Source organism: Hyperolius riggenbachi, chromosome 8 (genome assembly GCF_040937935.1).
Source record: "Hyperolius riggenbachi isolate aHypRig1 chromosome 8, aHypRig1.pri, whole genome shotgun sequence".
Classification (NCBI taxonomy): Eukaryota; Metazoa; Chordata; class Amphibia; order Anura; family Hyperoliidae; genus Hyperolius; species Hyperolius riggenbachi.
The window spans coordinates 269,520,629-269,542,147 of record NC_090653.1 but is presented as its reverse complement, the minus strand read 5'-3'; the positions used below and the strand labels follow the sequence as shown (position 1 = coordinate 269,542,147).

At 42.6% G+C, this 21,519-nt stretch overlaps 1 protein-coding gene across 1 annotated transcript in view; it reads right to left on the bottom strand.

Annotated features, from left to right (window-relative positions):
- Window positions 1-21,519, bottom strand: part of EXOSC2 (exosome component 2) — a 43,251-nt gene that overhangs the window by 13,233 nt on the left and 8,499 nt on the right. The window contains exons 3-4 of the mRNA XM_068248844.1: window positions 7,888-7,933; window positions 7,395-7,484 (exon numbers count right to left, since the gene is read on the bottom strand). Of these exons, the coding sequence (XP_068104945.1) occupies window positions 7,395-7,484; window positions 7,888-7,933 (136 nt within the window). The remainder of the gene's footprint in view (window positions 1-7,394; window positions 7,485-7,887; window positions 7,934-21,519) is intronic.

Below are 21,519 nucleotides of genomic sequence, written 5' to 3'. Positions count from 1 at the left end.
ACCAGTGAAAGCTATAGATTCTAAAGAACACTTCATTTTCGACTATTTCTGCTTTAAACAAACAGTATGCTGTGCAGGTCAGGGCTGAATCACCTCCTGAACGTGGAACGTCACATTATAGCTGGGAACCCCATGCGGTCTCTACTGCCTCTAAACTCCATTTAGGAGAAAGCTAATAACATACATTAAACGTACTGAGGCAATCTAACATGCTGACCCATCACATCATCTGTCAGCAGCTTCCACTAGGAGGAGCTGTTCCTTAACCACTTGCAGCAAAAACCAAAACCTTCAACAATCCAATAACTCTGCAGCAGCATATTAAAGAGGAAATATAAACCAGTGGATTGAAAAACTTCAGAGTAGGTTACGCAACAGCATCCCCTTACGGTAGTGATACGTTTCATCTTTATCTCACCTAAGAAGAGGCTTCCCACGACATCCTGGCGGTGCAAACATCTATGTTTACAATCTTACACATAAGTAGTCCTTTAACCCTTTAAGGACTGGCATACACCCCCCCCCCCCCCCCAATTCAGGACAAGAGCATCCATATACCTGGATCTGGTTTTCCCACCCTCTTCCTTAAACATTTCCTGTTAGTCTAGGGCCACCCCCCTCCCCCCCCCCATGCAGAGCAGCAGGAAGCAATGCTGAGTGATTATTACTCACCTCTCCCTCTCCAGCGGCGAGCAGGCATCACGGCAGCCAGCCCAGTACTGAATCATGTACTGGGGTCCTTACTTGATGACATCAGCAAGCCAGGCTGGTACATGCTTCAGTATGGGCTGGCTGCTTATGAGGACGGAGGCGCCAGCGATCGTCAGGGGAACGTGGATAGGTGAGGAGCTTGTTTACCTCCATGATCAGGAGCCAATCTGCGCGACGCCTGATCAATTCCAGGAGATTAAGTTAGCCATTGACAGCTGAATCTCTGACCTCGGGTGCGTGCGATCGCTGCGGGGCCGCTCACAACCGGAGCAGTAAAATCTACATCCTGTCAAAGCCGCAGCTTCACCTGCAGGATGTAAATTTGTACTGCTTCAGTCTGGAACCGGTTAATTACCCGGTTTCAGATCCAGAAACACTTCCTAAATCTATATATTGCTGTATATTGTTATGTAACCCCGCCCTCCTAGTGATGTCACAGCCTAGGCTATGATGTCATGTAGCCTTCTCCCTCAGAGCACAGAGGGAGATCATGTGACACCTCTAAAGCTACGTACACACATGCGACAACGATCGTTCGTTGTCAACGACGAAGGAACTTTAATTGATGAAAGAACGACCTAAGTAAAGTTAGTTTTAAAGGTGTGTAACGATCTGATCGTTAGAAGGAACGTTACATCACGTAAAAGTAACTATTGCGCCTGCGCATAAAAATGAAAAGTTCCATGGAGAAATAGTGAAATGCGCATGTCAAGCCTAGTACGAACGACCGTTTCCAACGATGTACTACTTTTGCAAACGATCGTCGTTGGGAAAAATCCGCCAAGCTAGATCATTCGTTTTGAACGATCTAGCTCGTTCGTCGTTAGACTTAATGGTCGTTGGCTGATTTTTTTTCAAACGATCGTCGTTTGAAAGGATCGGGGAACGATCTTTTCAAACGACTATAGTCGCATGTGTGTACGCACCTTAAAGAGACTCCGTAACAAAAATTGCATCCTGTTTTTTATCATCCTACAAGTTCCAAAAGCTATTCTAATGTGTTCTGGCTAACTGCAGCACGTTCTACTATCACCATCTCTGTAATAAATCAACTTATCTCTCTCTTGTCAGACTTGTCAGCCTGTGTCTGGAAGGCTGCCAAGTTCTTCAGTGTTGTGGTTCTGCTATGAACTCCCCCATCCAGGCCCCTCTCTGCACACTGCCTGTGTGATATTTAGATTAGTGCAGCTTCTCTCTGTTCTATTATCTTTTACAAGATGGATAAATCCTCCTCTGAGCTGGCTGGGCTTTCACATACTGAGGAATTACATACAGGCACAGCTGTCTGCACTCTGCAGGAAGAAACAGCCTGACACTTCAGTGGAAGATAGCTGCAGGGGGAAAGAAACACACAAATGATCTCTTGAGATTAAAAAGGAAGGGTGTATACAGCCTGCTTGTGTATGGATGTATTTTCTATGTGTGGACATACTGTACATCAACCTACTTCCTGTTTTGGTGGCCATTTTGTTTGTTTATAAACAAACTTTTTAAAACGGTTTTTAACCACTTTTAATGCGGCTGGGAGCGGCGAAATTGTGACAGAGGGTAATAGGAGACGTCCCCTAACGCACTGGTATGTTTACTTTTGTGCCATTTTAACAATACAGATTCTCTTTAAGAGTTCCCATACACGCAGCAGAGTTATTCGCCGTTAAAGAGGAACTCCAGTGAAAATAATGTAATAAAAAAAGTTCTTCATTTTTACAATAATTATGTATAAATGATTTAGTCAGTGTTTGCTCATTGTAAAATCTTTCCTCTCCCTGATTTACATTCTGACATTCATCACATGGTGACATTTTTACTGCTGGAAGGTGATATCAGTGGAAGGAGATGCTGCTTGCTTTTTTGTTGTTGTTGTGCAGTTGTAAACAGCTGTTATTTCCCACAATGCAATGAGGTTCACAAACAGGAAACGGTCAGGACCATGGTCCTGACATCACACTGTGGGAGGGGTTTCACCAACATATAAGCCATACAGACCCCCCTGATGATTCGTTTGAGAAAAAGGAATAGATTTCTCATGGGAAAGGAGGTATCAGCTACTGATTGGGATGAAGTTTAATTCTTGGTTACGGTTTCTCTAATGGCTCCCAGTACTACAATCACTACCCTTTTATCATGTGTATGTTTATCATTGTCCTGTGCAAGTGACCAGCCTTTTTCAATAAAATTATATATTCATAAATATTCATATCCTGAAAAAAAAGCATTTCTTCTTAGCATTCACTTCATTATCTCCTTCCCACCGATGAATATGAAAGTACTTGCAGCTTTTTTAGCCTATTATCAGTGCCTGTTATAAGCTTCACGTATAACAATGTGTGTTAAGCACTAAATAAGTGATCACTTAGAGATCCGTAACAAAAAGAGGGGAAAAATATCCAATTACTGCACAGCCTGATTCCTGTGCAATGCAGTTCAGTCATGCCTGCAGAACACACACTGACATTGCAACAGTGGCATCTAGTGGCCATAAATGACAGTGCTCATCTCACCTACAGCCAGCAGCTGATAGCAAAGTTAGCACTCTTCAGCAGCACCCAGGGCAGTAGTGCTGGAAGTATGCATGCTCTCTCTGTGCTAGTGTGGGTTTCCTGCAGGTGCAATGGTTTAATTTCACAACTAAAATACATCAAGGTGCATTCGCCTATAAGCTGCGATAACTTGCATCTTATTGACCTTCTCTATACTTCAAAAAGGTCCTTAAAGCGGATCCGAGATGAAAAACTAACTAACAAATAACTTGTCTATATATCTTATCTAAAGTTTAGATTGTTTACACAGCAAATCTAGCTAAAAACAGCTTCAACAGTTTATGATTATTTATTCCTGTGATACGAGGGCAGCCATGTTCTGTTTGCCACATTACACACAGGCAAGCTGATAGCATCTCCAGCCCTCAGACTGTGACAAATTCACTCCCCTTCTCCTCCTCCCTCCTCCCCTCTGCCTCTGAAATCTCTGGCTAGCAACCTCCTCCTCCTCCTGCCCAGACTGAACTCCCATAAGCCCTTGCTACATGGGACTGAGTGCCAATGCTCTCTGAAAAAGCTGTGGGCGAGGCTTGTTTAGTTTATAGGGAATTAGAGTATTAAAACAAAACAAAAAAAAATATTTGGCTTGAGGAATGCCCTATAAACTATATGAAAGGAACAATTATGCAATGAGTAAAAGTTTATCTCGGATCCACTTTAAAATACTTTCCTAAAGAGAGGGAAGCCTCAGGATCCTATTGAGGCTTCCCTGTGTATTCTGATGTCTCCCATCGCTGAGTGCAGTCCCCCAGAAGATTAGCGAGAGGGCATTGTAGCCAATCATATTGGGGCCACGCAGCTCCTTCTCCTACAGTGTGGCAGCGAAGCAGTCCCGCGAGCACGCCCACGCATGTGCAGTAAGCCGGAGCCGCTCCTATACGAGCTGCTTCTTACTACTGCACAGCCGCCCACGTAACAGAGGAGGGGAGCCGCACTCAGCGCCGGGGGACAACGGACCGCTGATCTCTTAACAGGGGTTGCAACACCAAAGATAAAAACAAGTGTAAAAAATATTTTTGTCCTCAATATTATGTATACCCCCTTTAATTTTTGAAATGTGGTACGAATATGTCTTCCCCTCATTTTCCCCCCAACTCACCCATGCCTGTGCGTGGCCGAGTCACTGGACTGGGAGGTTGTAGGTAAGCCTGCTGGATTGTGGAGTTTTTTTTTCCCCTCCTCCTCCCCTCCTTTGTTTTAAAGTCTTGCGTAGTGATGGGAAGTCCGGTTCTTTTCAATGATCCGGATCATTCCAATCAGTTCATTAAAAAGATCCGGATCATGAACACACAACACATTCTGTGTAAAATTTTGTGGATGCAAATTGGATGACTGTGTTCACTTTGTAAATGCACATCAGCCTCCGATTCTGCACTTTCACTACTTGAACCGAAGATCCGTTCAAACAGTTCCTTCTTTGAATCATTGAGCCAAGGAACTGTTCAGAACAGATCAGTTAAGAGTCAGGAGCAGCTGCTGTAATCTGATCCCTGAGTGAGCTGGGAGGAGTTCCTTCTCTCTGGCTTACTCCTTACAGCTCAGCAGCTGCATTCCTGTTTCATCCACTGAACTGTTACAAATGAATCGTTCAGTGTGATGAATTGGATCACTCGGCTCACAAGGAAGAACCAGTTCAAATGAACGAATCGTTCATGAACAGTAAAATGCTATTTTTCCACGATCGCCAAGTGGCGCATTTCTCGTTGCAATCGCACTGCATTCCCGGCGGCGGTACAGTTCAACGTGGACAGTGGAAAAAGCAGCTTTCGATCGTGCTTGCTAGTGGAAAAGGGCAATTATGCCTTAATCACACTATAAGCACTGCAGTGCACATTTCAGCAGTGCTTATAGTATGCAATCAGCAACAACATCAGAAGTGCATAGAGAGCACTTCTGATATTCATGCTATGTTAGGATTATCTTGCTTAACACTAGTGATTCAATATATAGTGCGATGTGCTATCACTGCTGCACGCATTTTTGCAAAAGCTCATCGATGATCCCATTCACTGCAATGAACGAGATCAGCAACACAATGCATATGGCTTGCGATCGGGTGCGCTTGCGTTCCGTACGCACAGCCATACGAGTTGCCTAATGTGAACAAGGCCTTAGGGAGGTTTGCACACTGATGTAAGCTTGTAGTCAAGGTGATATGTGCTGTGGGAGGGACAGCAGGGAGGGGAAAATAAAACACTGGGCTGGGTTGAAAAAGAAAAGGGCAGAAGTGATGTCACTTTTGGCATTACAGAGAATCAGTCAAGATGGAAACCAGCATAAAAATGTTTCTTTTTTCATATTACTTTTTTTTACTAAATTCTGCCAGTGAACACTAAAATCAATGGGAAAGGTAGGTTGACGAAGTAATTTCCTATTGAATGATATTTTATTATTTTTTTTCAGTTAATATGGACTTCCAACCCATTTTAAAGTAAGTATCTGATTTTGATCCTGAGCTTCGGCTCGGGATCACTTTGAATGTGGAAGCGGCATTAAAGTAAAATTTAAAGAGGAACGCCTCTCCTTTAATTACTGGTTAAGCTCTAATGTCTATCTTTTGTTCAGGGCAATGTACCTCTTTTTATAATTTTACGCTTATGTAGGACAAAATTGGCTCAGACACCCTTTCCTTATTCTCTTCTTTCCTCTCTCCTTTTTCGTCCTCTTTTTTTTGTAGATGGTGGAAAAACTTCTTGAGGAGCTCTCTGGTCATTCTTTTACTCCAGTGCCATTATCTGGAGAGGTTGTATGTTTGGGGATTACTTATTCCCACAACCTCTCCTTTTTTGAATTTATATTATCCAGTAACTAATTATGATGCCCTGGACTTGTGCTCAGCGTGTATTACATTTTTATTATACTATATTTCCTGTGCCATTCTTTTTATGGTTTTATACACTGTGCATTTTGTACTGTTATATATGCTCTTGCTTCTCAATAAAAAATGTAAATTAAAAAAAAAAAAAAAAAAAAAAAAAAAAAAGGAGGAACTTACGAGCCCATACACTAAAAAAAAAAAAAAAAAGATCAGTACCTGTACATTTTTTTGTACCATAGAGCAGTGTTTCTCAACATTTTATAAGTGTGTACCCCTTTTAAAACCCTGTACTCATCGAGTACCCCCTAGCATAGTAAACATGATCACAAGTACCCCTTGACAAATATATATTTAATCGTAGTACATGATAATTGGTTCTAAACAATGTGCAAGCATTTATTATTGCTTTTAATTAGCTAAAATACTAATTTGATGTTGTTTAAATAAGAATTATAATTTTCTAAATCTCTAAATTTGTTATTCTTGGTTAAGTATATCAATCCCGAGTACCCCCTGGAACCATCAGAAGTACCCCCTGGGGTACGCGTACCGCATGTTGAGAACCTAGGCCATAGAGGACGTCATCTGAGCCCTCCCTTTCATTCCGCTGCCTGCAATTAGTTTTATCTAGCCCCCCGGCGGGTCCCGACCCAACCGCACGGGTCGTGTTATTTTCCTCACTAAAGATGGCCGCTGAGCCGCGGCTGCGCAGGATTCTTGTTCCCTGCGTCCTCTTGTGCCATAGAGACGTGGCTGGAGGAGGGCTGAGAGCTGCGCAGGCGCACTTGTGTGTATGCATCCTGCGCAGCCACGTGGGGGGACACTGTACTTTAAACCCCCTTTAGAGAAGTAACATTTGATTACCTTCACACCTTCCCCTGGATATAAAAAATAAGGGCAGAGAGAAGGGGAAGGAGGAAAAATGGCAGCTCCTACAGCAATTAGAAACCAGAAAAAAACGAATACTGCCCCCCTCTGTCTAATGTGGGAAGCTATCAGTGAGGCCAAACTTTGTCCCTTCTGCTTCATCACCCCCTGCCTGCTCCAACCTCAGCAGGTATCAATCTCACAGGCTGCAAGGCCTGCTGCTGCACAAAGCAAAGGTGAATGATTGTTTCAGCTGACAAAAAATACTGGGCCAGATTTATCAGAACTGGAGCAAAGAAAATTGGAGCAAAACAGGAGCAAAAATGAAGCCGCTCCCGAAGTCAAGGATTCTGATTTGGCTGCTATTAGCAGCTGCTGAACTTTTGCACCAGCTTTTATAAATGTACCGTGCTGTTTTCTCAGCAGACATTATCAGGCAAAAATGAGCAAACGCTTACCAGTTCCCCTCCAGGAAGGTTCACAGCTGAAAGCAGCAGTACTGAGTCCAAACGGGCATTGGTGTCCACCTTCCATCGCTTCTGCTGCACCTGCAGGAACCAACCATTAGGTCGAGACTTCTTATTTATATAATCTTGATAAAGGGAAGTGTACACAGACATTTGACTGGGCAGTTAACCTGAATTAAAATGAATGTTAAAGAGTACCTTGACTTAAATTGACTCAGTCTTAAGAAGGACAGATTTGGGGGGGGGGGGGGAGGGGAGTTGTCAATGAGTTAAATACTCACCTGTCCTGGCGCCTCCAGGTCACAGGACGCTTTGTCTATGGTGCAACTTATTTACAGTAGGGAACAGAGGCAGCAATCGTTTGCAATAAATGTGACTAAAAAGCTTGAAAAGCATTTTTCAGCAAAAATAACGTAGAGCTGAGAGGAGACGGAATACCTCTCTGAGTGTTCAGCTAACTATTCAGAATGAGATCAGTACATACCTCAGTTATTCTTCCGACTACAATATCACCAACCTCCCCGTTGTACCTGGAAAAGAAACATCCGGGGTTATATAGACAAGTGGCCAAACCAAAGACTTTATCAGATATTATTATTATTATTATTATTTATTGTATTTATAAAGCGCCAACATATTACGCAGCGCTGAACATTAATTAAGATATTAAAGTATTCCTATGCTTATCGGTCAAATGTTGTTTTGAGGTCTAAAAATGGATCTTTAATCATTAAAGTGGACAGAACTCTTGCACAGCACACAATGAAAAGTCTTTATTACACATATAGTTGCTGAAAAAAAAATCACTGCTCTGTGTTCTATGTTTGTTTAGCCAGTTCAAAGGGTCTACTTAGTTCTTTGCAGCAGCTGTGAATGGACTGCAGGAGCTCTGCCAAGGCAGCCCTCAGTAAACACTGAGGCTTACCTAGTAGTGCTCCCTGGAAAATGAAATCAAGTTAAAACTTCAGGTTTATTTTAAGATTTCCATAAATTGTAATAAAGAAATGTTTTCCCCTGTAAAGGTCATCATGCTGTGGGTAATCTTTTTTTTAGAGCAGACAGGAAGTTCTGAGTTTCATTCCACTTTAATCATTATTTCAATATACAGAACCTGCATCACTGATTTTAGACGTTAGCATGTCCACCCGGGGTGTAAACAGTTTAAAGAGGAACTCCAGTGAAAATAATGTAATACAAAAAGTGCTTTATTTTTACAATAATTATGCATAAGTGATTTAGTCAGTTTTTGCTCATTGTAAAATCTTTCTTCTCCCTGATTTACATGATGACATTTACCACATGGTGACATTGTTACTGCTGACAGGTGATGTCAGTGGAAGGAGATGCTGCTTTCTTTTTTTTTTTTTTTTGCAGTTGGACCCAGCTGTAAACCGCTGTTATTTCCCACAATGCAATAAGGTTCACATAAGTGAAACTGTCAGGATCATGGTACCAACTGCACAGCCCTGATCTTGGGGGCCATTTCTATAGGCAAAGACTGCATACAGATCCTACACAAGGAAGTGGGTTATATACACGTCACCCACACTGCCACTGGAAAAACAATAGAGACAGTTGCCTTACTACTGGGTAGGCCTGGAACTGTGATTTGTTGGGAGTGTGGCTGAGTAGATAATGTCATTGTAGCTATTAGGGAGGCCTTTTGGGTGAGAACAGCATTCCACGTAAATGAGGTAATTCCAAGAAGTGAGGCATACCGGTGGGGTGGGGGGTGTCAGACAACATGCCAGGGGTGTGGCATTGTGGGATGCAGTCCAGGGAGTTAATTAGGTGGGGGGGGGGGGGGAAGGACGACTACTAGGATGTGGCTCTGTGGGAGATAGCTCCAATAGACATGAGGAAATATGGGGGCGGGGGAGTTACAATGCCAGGGGTGGGGTGTTGTGTGAGGTATAACTGTCAGCCATGGGACGGGAGAGTGCCAGGATGCTTCAATTCAGAACTGGCCTATATGAGGAGGCGTGGCATCCAGACAGTTTATATCCATGGTCACAAAGTCCTAAATTCAACTTAACCTCCCTGCCGTTATAAAAAATTGCTGCGCACGGCAGGGAGGGTGTTTTTTGGCTTTTTTTTTTTTTTTTTTTTGTAGCATGTAGCTAGCCTAGCGCTAGCTACATGCTTCCCCCCCTCCCTGCGGCGTCCCCCCGAATGCGCCGATCGCCGCCGGCGAATTTACCCATCCGGAAATCCCGTTCTGAACGGGATTTCCAGGAGGGCTTCCCCCGTCGCCATGGCGACGGGCGCGATGACGTCATCGACGTCGTGCGTCAGAGGGAGTCCCGAACCACCCCTCGACGCTGCCTGGAGCTGATTGGCCAGGCAGCGCACGGGTCTCTTGGGGGGCACCCTCTGATGCGGCGGGTTGCGGCGAATCGGCGCGGAGCGGCGGCGATCATAAGTTACACGCAGCTAGTAAAGTGCTAGCTGCGTGTAACAAAAAAAAATAATTATGCAAATCGGCCCAGCAGGGCCTGAGGAATCCTCCGTGGCAGGTTACCCCGAGCTGAGCTCGGGATAACCGGCAGGGAGGTTAAAGCAAATTGGACATGAGGAATTCACTTCAGGTTTCATCCATGCCTATGCAGAGGAAAGGCTCTGGATACCATAGACCGTTCCCTGTCCTTGGTCTATACCATTGATCCCGCACCATCCCTGGTTAAAGTAACTTGTCTACCTAGCTCTTCAGAGCAGGTCGAATAACCTAAACTGGGCATGGCGCTGGAACAACAGGATGGACTGAGGACGGTCTGGTATACAGGCAGGACCTCCCCATACCCTCTGCATAGGTATATAAAAAAACCTGAAGTGTGTTTCCTCACTTAGGATTCTCTTTAAAGCAATGTGTAAAAATGAAATGGGGGCGGGGGAAGCCTTGACTTAGGTAAATACCCATTTGGGGTACTTTTTTTTTTTTTTTTTTTTTTTTTTGCTACAAGTAAATGTTAAAGTGAACCCGAGGTGAAAATAAACTGATGAGATAAACAATTATATTTATCCTCCTACTCCTAAAAATGACTTTTTAAGACATCCCAGGATTTTATTTTATATTTAAACATTTAGAAAGTAGATTGAATGTTTTGTTGTATCTGCTCAGTTGCAGTCTATTAAGTGTCCCTAAATGAAAATACATGAACTATATTAACCCTTTCTCAATCCATCTGCTCTCAGAAATATGTAGAAAATGTATTTTGCCACAAAAAAACTTTTATGGTTGTAATTTGCTTATCAGTGATGTTTACTATATTCCTGACAAGGTTCTGACAAGACAGAAGCTGTAATTTCCAGCCTTAAAAATTAAATATTTCAGGCAGCAAAATAAAACAAGTAAAACACCCTGGTTATTAATAGGTTTAGTACTGTACATACACATGTTTATCTCATCATGTCACATGTCACCTCGGGTACACTTTAAGGAAGAGCAAGAATCAGATATTTCATTACCCCTGGGAGGAAGGAGTTGCCTCTCTTCTCAATCAGCCATACTATTGCTTTACTGGACACTTATGTTGAGATTTATCTGGGGTCATACTCTGATATTGTGGTCCCGTGCTATGAGGGTTTCAGAACTTCCCCATTGTGTGTTATTTAAGGGGACCCTTATTTTTACTATATTTGCTTAGTGTTGGTTTTCAAGCACTTAAAGCATGGGAGGGCTATAAAATATACGTCATATGATTTAATAAAAGATTATTATACGCCGCTGTGGAGTAATTCTGGTATTAAAGACTTTTATGAACTGCAAGATGGCCATCTGCTGGTCATTTATGGATCGACAACTGCATCATGAATTTAAAGCAGTAGGATCAGCCATACTATGCCAGGGAAAAAAACACATATATAAGTAGATAAATACTTGATCTACTTACATAACACATATACTGTCCACATTTTGATTTCAGTGAATGTTATATAGTAAATGACGAGAATTCTGTTCCTGGTGGGGGCCATGTCTTTTGCCCACAGTTAAAGAGAATCTGTATTGTTAAAATCGCACAAAAGTAAACATACCAGTGCGTTAGGGGACATCTCCTATTACCCTCTGTCACAATTTCGCCGCTCCCCGCCACATTAAAAGTGGTTAAAAACAGTTTTAAAAAGTTTGTTTATAAACAAACAAAATGGCCACCAAAACAGGAAGTAGGTTGATGTACAGTATGTCCACACATAGAAAATACATCCATACACAAGCAGGCTGTATACAGCTTTCCTTTTGAATCTCAAGAGATCAATTTGTGTGTTTCTTTCCCCCCTGAGAGGGGAGTGCATAGCAGAACCACAACACTGAAGAACTTGGCAGCCTTCCAGACACAGGCTGACAAGTCTGACAGGGGAAAGATACATTGATTTATTACAGAGACTGTGATAGTACAAAGTGCTGCAGTTAGCCAGAACACATTAGAATAGCTTTTGGAACTTGTAGGATGATAAAAAACAGGATGCAATTTTTGTTACGGAGTCTCTTTAAGGCTAACTCGTGATGTCATTTCTGCCCTTTACTTTTTTTCTTGTCTCCTACAATCGCTGAGTCTCCTCAGCCTTGCTTGTAAACACAAGTGAGTAGGGGATTAGGTTTCAGATAAGCAGCTGGCAGGGAAATAAAGGGAAGAGGAGGAATAGATTATAGATAAAAGAAGCCCCAGCATGCAATTCTTTGGCACCGACTACTAAAGGGCCAGTGCTCCTAAAGTAAGTGATAACTCCAAATCATAACAGCAGAAAAAGTTTTGAATGCAGGATTAGCATCTTTATCACTTAATACATTCAGACCAGTTGCTGTTGAAATTTGATTTTTATGGTGATGATACCGCTTTAAAGTAAACCTGAGCAGTAGCAAAAGAAAGAATTGATACTTGCCTGAGGTTTCCTCCAGCCCCATAGCACACAGGTCCCTCGCCATCCTCCTGTCCTTCTGTGCATGTGTCCCGCGCATGCGCAGAAGATCCCAATTGACGCGACTGAGCCTGTTACTGGGGCTGATTGCGGCTGAATGGCAGCCCGCAGGAGGACAGCGAGGGACTCGCATGCGCTTATGGGGCTGGAGGAAGCCCCGGGTAAGAATCAAATCTTTTTATTGCTACAGCTCTAGTACACTTTAAGGAAGAAGTTCAGGCACAATAGAACATTATTTTAAAATGATGCCTCCTCTGATTTAGGGCTGGTTCACCCAGACGTTTTGCGGATGTTAAACGCAGCGTTTTGGGCGGCGGGCGAAAGTGACGTTTTTAGGGATTGAGTGCCGTCCCATGCCAATCAATAAGATCATTTAGAAGGAGCATTTAAAGGCTATAACGAAAGCCTGGCAGTAGATCCCGGCGTTTCATCTCAAAAGCATCAGGCAGCTTCTAGAAGTTTTTTGCTGTTGCTGGCGCTGCGTTTGAATACCAGCAAAAGCCAATGAAAGCCAACAAAAGACCGTATTTCAGCTTCCTGCAGACACACATCCCAGCCCGTTCCTGCAAAAGCCACCAAAAGCCCCAAAAAATGCAACGCTCTCAAATGCTACACGCTGAAAGATATTAAAAGGTTAGCTGTTAAATGCTGGCGTTCTTGAAAAAAAAAAAAAAAAAAAGATGGCATTTGAACGAGACACTGAGCAGAAGCTCGGCAGAAGACCGTGTGAACCAGCCCTTAAAGGGGTTCTGTGGGGGTTCCTGAGGAGAAAAACTGCCACTTACCTTGGGCTTCTATCAGCCACCTGCAGTGGTAATGTCCCACGCCGTCCTGCTCCCATCTGCCGTTCCCCGCAGCCAGCACCGGGCTATTATTCGGCTGTCACACAGACGAATAATGCGCGTTGCCGTGCCTCCGCTCGCGTCATCTGAGGCTTACTGCGCAGGCGCAGTGCAACGGAGCCTTGTACTGCGCTTGCGCAGTAAGCTTCCGATGACGCAGACGGAAGCGAGCGGGTGCACGGCCACTGTAGCGCAGCCGCAGTTGGATCCCATGCCGCTTAGACCGGGGCCGGCGGCGGAGAACAGCAGATGGGAGGAGGACGGCGTGGGACATTACTGCTGCACGGGGCTGATAGAAGCCCAAGGTAAGGGTCTGTTTTTCTTCTCAGAAACCCAAAACAGAACCCCTTTAAAGGATACCCGAAGTGACATGTGACATGATGAGATAGACATGGGTATGTACAGTGCCAAGCACACAAATGACTCAGCTGTGTTCTTTTTTTTTTTTTTTTTCTTTCTCTGCCTGAAAGAGAGTGAGATATCAGGTATGTAAGTGGCTGACTCAGTCCTGACTCAGACAGGAAGTGACTACAGTGTGACCCTCACTGATAAGAAATTTCAACAATAAAACACTTTCCTAGCAGAAAATGGCTTCTGAGAGCAAGAAATAGGTAAAAAAAATGTGAATTTCTTATCAGTGAGGGTCACACTGTAGTCACTTCCTGTCTGAGTCAGGACTGAGTCAGCCACTTACGTATCAGATATTTAAAGGGGCACTACAGCAAAAAACTGTACAATTTTAAATATGTGCAAACTTATACAAATAAGAAGTACATTTTTTCCAGAGTAAAATGAGCCATAAATTACTTTTCTCCTATAATGCTGTCACTTACAGTAGGCAGTAGAAATTGGACAGAAGTGACAGGTTTTGGAGTAGTCCATCTCTTCATAGGGGATTCTCAGCAAGGCTTTTATTCTTTATAAAGATATTCCCAAAATAGGATTTAAACAATGATGCTGGCCAGCTTCCCTGCTCCCTACACAGTTTTTTGGCAGTTGGACAGAGCAACTGACATTCACTAAATGCTTTTGAATATAAATATATCTCTGAGAATCTCCTATAAAGAGATGGACTAGTCCAAAACCTGTCACTTCTGTCAGATTTCTACTACCTACTGTAAGTGACAGCAACATAGGAGAAAAGTAATGTATGGCTCATTTTACTCTGGAAAAAATGTACTTCTTATTTGTATATGTTTGCACATATTTAAAATTTTACAGTATTTTGCTGTAGTGCCCCCTTTAACTCTTTCAGGCAGAGAAAAAATAAGGAACACAGCATAGTTATTTGTGTGCTATGCACTGTACATACACATGTCTATCTCATCATGTCACATGTCACTTTGGGTATCCTTTAATTCCTAGTTAAAAGTCACGCCTCACTTTAAAATATTAGACAAATAATACTCATTAACCCTCTGCACTCAAAACAAGCTGGAACACTGACAGTAACAAAAGCAGCGGGGGTTGTCAAAATGGAGACTCGGTTTTCAAATTCAACTGCAGTATATTTTGTACTTGGACAATTCACCATATCTTGGTTCCCGTCTTTGCAACCAATTTGTAAACACAGGATGTTAACCCTATGTCTGCTTCCAAGAAAGCAGGAACTGACTAAGGAACAGAGGTGCTCAGCATAGACTTGGATGCTTTTAGCTTTATACTCGTCTCACTGCCTGATGAAGCGGGGTCACGCCCGTGAAACGCGTTGCAACTAATGTGGAGTGTATAAATAAATCTTGTGTTATACCTTAACACTTTCCGATTGTCATCCTTTGGAATGGAAACGGGTCCACCTCCCGCCACTTCCATGTTTTAAGAATTTTATATCTTTTTATCCTTTTAGCGTCTCTGTTTATCCCGATATTGTATTCGTCCACCTTGGTGGAAGGGCGAGAATGAAATTCTTCACATTTCTTCCCATCTACAGAGAGCAGCTTCTTAACCCTGAGTGGGGACAGGATTGTTCTCCCCACCTGCCTTTACAGTGGTTGCCTAAGGGGTAACCCTAGTTTGTGAGTATTACTGTACTTACTCTACACTTTCTCCTGATACCAATACATACTACCAGGGCTGTGGAGTCGGTCCAAAAATCCACCGACTCCGACTCCTCAGTTTAGGATTCCACCGACTCCGACTCCTCCTCCTCTAATTTGCATATTACAATTTTGTTGATTAAAAGTACGTAACGTGAAATTTGTCTCTAACTGCCAACGCTTAGGAATTTTACAAGACAACTGAAGTGAGAAGGATATGTAGACTACTATATTTATTCCCTTTAGACTAAAACTAGTCCTTGGTAAGAGTACTTGTATAAGGTACAAACCGGAACAAAGAACATCTTTCAGGACCTAGGCAATGTAAGTGTGGGTACATGTAAGAATGATGTGCAGGTACTCTGCAGGGGAATGAGGAGATTGTAAACAGACAACACCTCTGTGTTCAATGTGCACAGCATTCTCAGTGGATTCCCTGCAGCTCTGTGGGGAGTGCATATGTAGAGTATAGTACTACTGTGTAACAAAGTAAACCTGAGACAGATGAAATTAAAGTTTTATACATACCTGGGGCTCCCTCCAGCTCCCTTCAGGCTAATCAGTCCCTCGCTGTCCTCCTCCACCACCTGGATCTTCTGCTATGAGTCCAGGTACTTGAGCCAGTCTGGCGTAGTGCGCATGCACACACTCCGCCGCCGGGAGCGTCCTACACCTGCGCAGCACTATTGCGCAGGTGCAGAATGTACCTGGCTGTAGGAGCGGCACGTGGCCGGACTGCGCTGACTGGCTGAATTACCAGGACTCATAGCAGAAGATCCAGGTGGTGGAGGAGGACAGCGAGGGACTGAATGGCCTGAAGGGGGCTGGAGGAAGCCTCAGGTATGTATAAAACTTTACTTTTCATCCTTCTCAGGTACCCTTTAATTTGTAGTCACCAAACCAAATTTTAACAACATATCAAATTATTTGATTTCATGAGCAAAGAGAGTGTGTACATTTTCATAAATCAGAATCAACACAGAATTATTTCCATCTCATTGACCATCTCTATTAGTGACACGGCTACACATCAGGCTTTATTCTTACAGCATAGATGTTATCTAGTATATATAGGAGATTCCTGTGTACACATCATATATACAGTCCCAATCAGATATGTATATCTGACCTTAAAAATACGGGGACTGCTTTATTGAAGCAGCACAAGTAACTAATTTTGTTTGGTATATTTTATTTTTGTGGACTAAGCACAGCTATTACTGTGTGTGTGTGTGTGTGTATATATATATATATATATATATATATATATATATATATATATATATATATATATATATATATATATATATATATATATATATATATATATATATATATATATATACTGTATTACTGTATATATATATATATATATATATATATATATATATATATATATATATATATATATATATATATATATATATATATATATATATATATATATATATACATTATTTTAATGACTATTATCTGAGAAATAGAACATTTTATCATATTTTCTATTTTAATTACAGTTACAAATTCATTAGGAGTCGGTGCATTTTTTCCCGACTCCGACTCCAGGCACCCAAAATTGCCCCGACTCCGGCTCCACGACTCCGACTCCACAGCCCTGCATACTACACCATATTTGGGCTCTTGACGTCTGTTTTTTGTCTTCTCAGACTGACTACCTTGTACTCATACTGTGCTGCGTGATCTGGTTTGCATGTATTCCTGTATTGTCTTATTGCTGTAGGTCACCATAAATATTGTCTGTCACCTTAACTAATGCACAACGCTGTGTAATATGTTGAGGCTTTATAAATACATAAATAAATAAATAAGACACACTGCAGATAAATTGCAGGATTTGTATCAGCTGTAACAAAGTAAAGTTTTTCTTTATTATTTTATTATGCTGCTGCTTATCTTATAGAGCAGAGTTTCTCAACGTGTGGTACGCGTACCCCAGGGGGTACTTCTGAAGGTTCCAGGGGGTACTCAGGCTTGATATACTTAACCAAGAATAACCAATTTAGAGTTTTAGAAAATGATAAATCTTATTTAAACAGCACCAAATAAGTATTTTAGTTAATTAAAAGCAATAGTAAGTGCTTGGAAATTGTTTCAAACCAATTATCATGTACTACGATTAAATATATATTTGTCAAGGGGTACTTGTGATAAGGTTTACTATGCTAGGGGGTACTCTGTGAGTACAGGGTTTTAAAAGGGGTACATACCAATAAAATGTTGAGAAACACTGTTATAGAGCAAAGAGGAAGTTCTGAGTTCAGGTCCTCTTTAAAAAAAACAGAACACATGCATGCACATAAATTAGCTTTTTCTCCAGGAAGTGAAACATTGGACAGCGCTCACACCATTGAATAAATGGGCTGGGCTGTCAGAGACAAGAGAGCTACAAGCAGGCCACAATGGCTGCAGACACATACTGACTGGCAGGGCTGTGGAGTCGGAGTTGGAGTCTGAATCAGAGTAATTTTGGATACCCGGAGTTGGAGTCGGAGATTTCATAAACTGAGGCGTAATGAGTCAGAGTCGAGGAGTCTGAGCCTTTTTGGGTACCCGGAGTCATGGTTTCATAAACTGAGGAGTCGGAGTTGGAAGATTTTTGTACCGACTCAACAGCCCTGCTGACTGGTGTAGGTAGAGTAGGGACCAGTTCTAAAGAGGAAATTTTGGAAATTTGGGTCTATTTGGGAAACCAATATTCCCCTTTTGATAATGTCACAGATTTTTATTACGGTCAGTGATTCAGCTTATTGGATTTTGAGTGCAGAGCTTTAATTATTGTATGTAAACTGACCACATCCCTCAGCACCTGTTATCCCTCAAGTCCCAGCTGGATATGAGCAGAGCTACCCCTGTTGACCTGTTTGTCCCTTTCCAAGACTTCCAGCTATAGTGGGCGTGGCTTCAGCTGACAGAACAAACTCTCCTGCCAGCAAGTTTATGTGACAAAGCAGGGGTGAGTGGAGTCTGCAGAGTGATGGGAGTGAGCAGGAAAGTAGAATGAAATAAATTATTCATGATACCCACTTTTATGTTCAAGAGTCTATTCAGTGTAAAACAAACATTCGCTGCATCCTCTTTCCACTAAAAGTTATAATTACTTGCCATGTCTTTATCCTCCCCTTGACTGACTGCTTTGGGCGTGCAGCATTTCCCCCTTGAAGAGAACCGCTGGGGTGCTGCCCTGACACTATGTTGCTATGGCACTTCTCAGCTTGGGGGCGGGGCTACATGCCAGAAGCCACCAGACACGGGGCTTGGTGAGCGAGTTGGAGGATAAAGAACTGGCAAGTAAATATACATTTCTGTGAGAAGAGGATGCATAGGATTATTTCATTATCTTGGTTTAAGCATCAGAAACACTTGCAGATCTAACACACTATACACCAGGGGGGCGCACACTTTTCCTGCTTGTGAGCTACTTTAAAAATTAGCCAAGTCAAAATGATCTACCTATGTACAAATTTGGGAGGACACTTGTCTATACAGAATGGAAACTATAGTGACGTCGAGATCTAACATGAAGTCCTTGTGCTCTACCGGTAAATCCTGATCTACCCAATGGGCACCCCTGCTGTAAACAAACAGTCCGCTGGTACATTTTATGCTGTAAATCAGGGAGAGGAAACATTTTACATTGGGCAAACACTGACTAAATAATCTATAAAGTAAAATTGTAAAAAAAATTATCAATTTTATTAAATATTTAATAAAGTTCCTCTTTAAAGGAATTATCAGCCTTTTTAAGCCCCCCCCCCCCCTCCTCCCGCCGATCTACTTACCTGTGGCTTCCTCCAGCTCCTGCCCAGCGACATGTCCCATGACGCAGCTCTGCTCGCAGCCCGCCACCCCACTGTCCCCACCGGTACTGTGGCCTCGTACTGCGCCTGCATGAGCGCCGTTGTCAATCACAGCCACATAGTCCATGGTGTACAGTGCAGGCGCAGTAGTTTTGGGCCTGCGTAGTACAATGTGGCCATGATTGACAGCGGTGCTCGCGCAGTACAATGCAGGGAAATCGGGTTGGCGGGCTGCGAGCGGAGCTGCATCGTGGGACATGTCGCTGGGAAGGAGCCACAGGTAAGTGGGGGGGGGGGGGGGGGGGACTTAAAACAGCCGATAATTCCTTTAAAGGGGAACTGTAGTGAAAATAACGAATAAAATTGCTTATTTTTTTTACAATATTAATTTATAGATTATTTAGTCAGTGTTTGTCCATCATAAAATCTTTCCTCTCCCTGTTTTACATTCTGAGATTTATCACTGGTGGTGACATCTTTAGTCCTGCCAGTTGATCTGTACGGAATGTTTGTTACTGAGAGTTCTATGCACAGAGGGAGATATTGCTTGCTTGGCAGTTGGAGCAAGCCGTTATTTCCCACAATGCAGCAAGGTAAACAGAGATTACGGTAAACTGTCAGGACCACGGTCCTGACATCACACTGAGGGAGGGGTTTCACCACAATATCAGCCATACAGACCCCCCTGATGATCTATTCAAGAAAAGGTAAAGATTTCTCATGTGAAAAGGGGTATCAGCTACTGATTGGAATGAAGTTTAGTACTTGGTTAAAGTTCCTCTGTAAGTCTCGGTATTTTATAAGGGCACCTCCAGCTTTCACATTACATCGGAGTTCTAACAAGTCCTCCCTGTAGCATCTTTCAGAAAAGTCTTTCGCTTTGGCTAAAGTCCGCAGCGTGTTCCGTCTCTCGCTGGCTCCTTTTCTGGCACTTTAAGGTCAGTTTTCAAGTCTTGATGCACAAAAGCTGTTTCATAATCTCAGTCGTTAAGCTAAAAACCGTTCTAAACCTCTGACACTCGCCGCTCTGGTAAATGGCCTGTGAATGTGCACAGTGCATTAAACGGAGTCAAGCTGTGCTTCTCCACCATCCTGTACAAGTCTTCTGCTAGAAAACTAATTATTGCAGAGAGCAGACAGCTGCTGCGGACAGAGGGGAGGGAGGGGCCACAACATTCCAACATCTCTCTCAAGCTGGAAGTGCACTTCTATTAAAGGGAATCCGAGGTGAGAGAGATATGGAAGCTGCCATATTTGTTTCCTTTTTAAAAAGGAGCTGTCAGCCATACTATCTCAGAAAAAAAACAAAAATAATTAGAAAAATACTTGCTCTACTTACATAACACATGTATTGCACTGTTCACGTTTTGATTTTAGTGATTTTTCTACAGTAAAAAAAAGAAAATCCTTAGCATTTCTCATTTTAAGTGCGGCTATTTTGAAGCCAATACTGATGTAATTTCCTCCCTTACTCTCCTCAGCCTGATTTGCCCGCCCTTCACTATAGAGAGTGCATTGTCTCAGCATGAGGAATATTGGCCAATCAGAGAGGAACAGAGGCGTGGGAGTGGAAAACAGGAGGGAAAGAGGCTTCAGCCAATCAGGCTGCATTAGTTAAGTCTGAGGGGAAGTAGAGAAGCAAAAAAAAAAAAAAAAAAAAAACCAGCATGCCCTGCAACTTCCTTTTTGTGTACCAAATGTTGTGTGTACCAAATAAGTCAGGTAAACTGGGGAATGATAATTTATCAACAAGAAAAGTAATAGCGATTTTAACTTTTGGATTGCCTGGTTAGCATCCTTATTACTTGTTTACCAGATAAAAATAAAGAATTGGTTTTCGATTTTATACCCAACAGTTACACTTGAAGGCTGCTTTCACAGTGCGACGTTACAGGCGCACGTTAGAGCAGCCTGTAACGCAGCCTAACTCACAGTAATAAAAAATCAATGGGCTGTTCACAGTGCCCACGTTGCGTTACATTGTAACGCTGCACGTGCTATGAAAGTGCAGCATACTGTGTGTTATAGGTGGCTTTAGCCGCGTTAGACTGTTTGCACATGCTCAGTAATGTTGTTTTATTGTTTTTTGTGTGCAGGAGAGGAGGAGGGGAAAGTCCGCTATTTTGCCTAGCCACATGGCTAATTAATATTCACTGCACTGCAATACCGGTTCTCTTCCTGATATGAATCATTCTCTGCCTGCTAGCAATGATCCATATGAATCATTGCCGGTTTTATGCGACCTTAACGTCCCCTGCAACGCAACGTCCCACTGTGTAAGAGTCCTAAAGGGAACCTGAAGCGAGAAGCGTCTGATACAGTGGGCAGAGCTAACCAGAGCGTGGCTATTTAACATTACATGGTGGGGAAATAGCGGAAGTCATTCAGCAGCCCAGCAACTGGTATTGTTAAAAAGGAGATAAATATGGCAGCCTCCGTATCCCACCAACTTCAGTTGTCCTTTAAGGGCTGGGACCCACTAGCAGCCTTTTCTAAGCGCTAATGA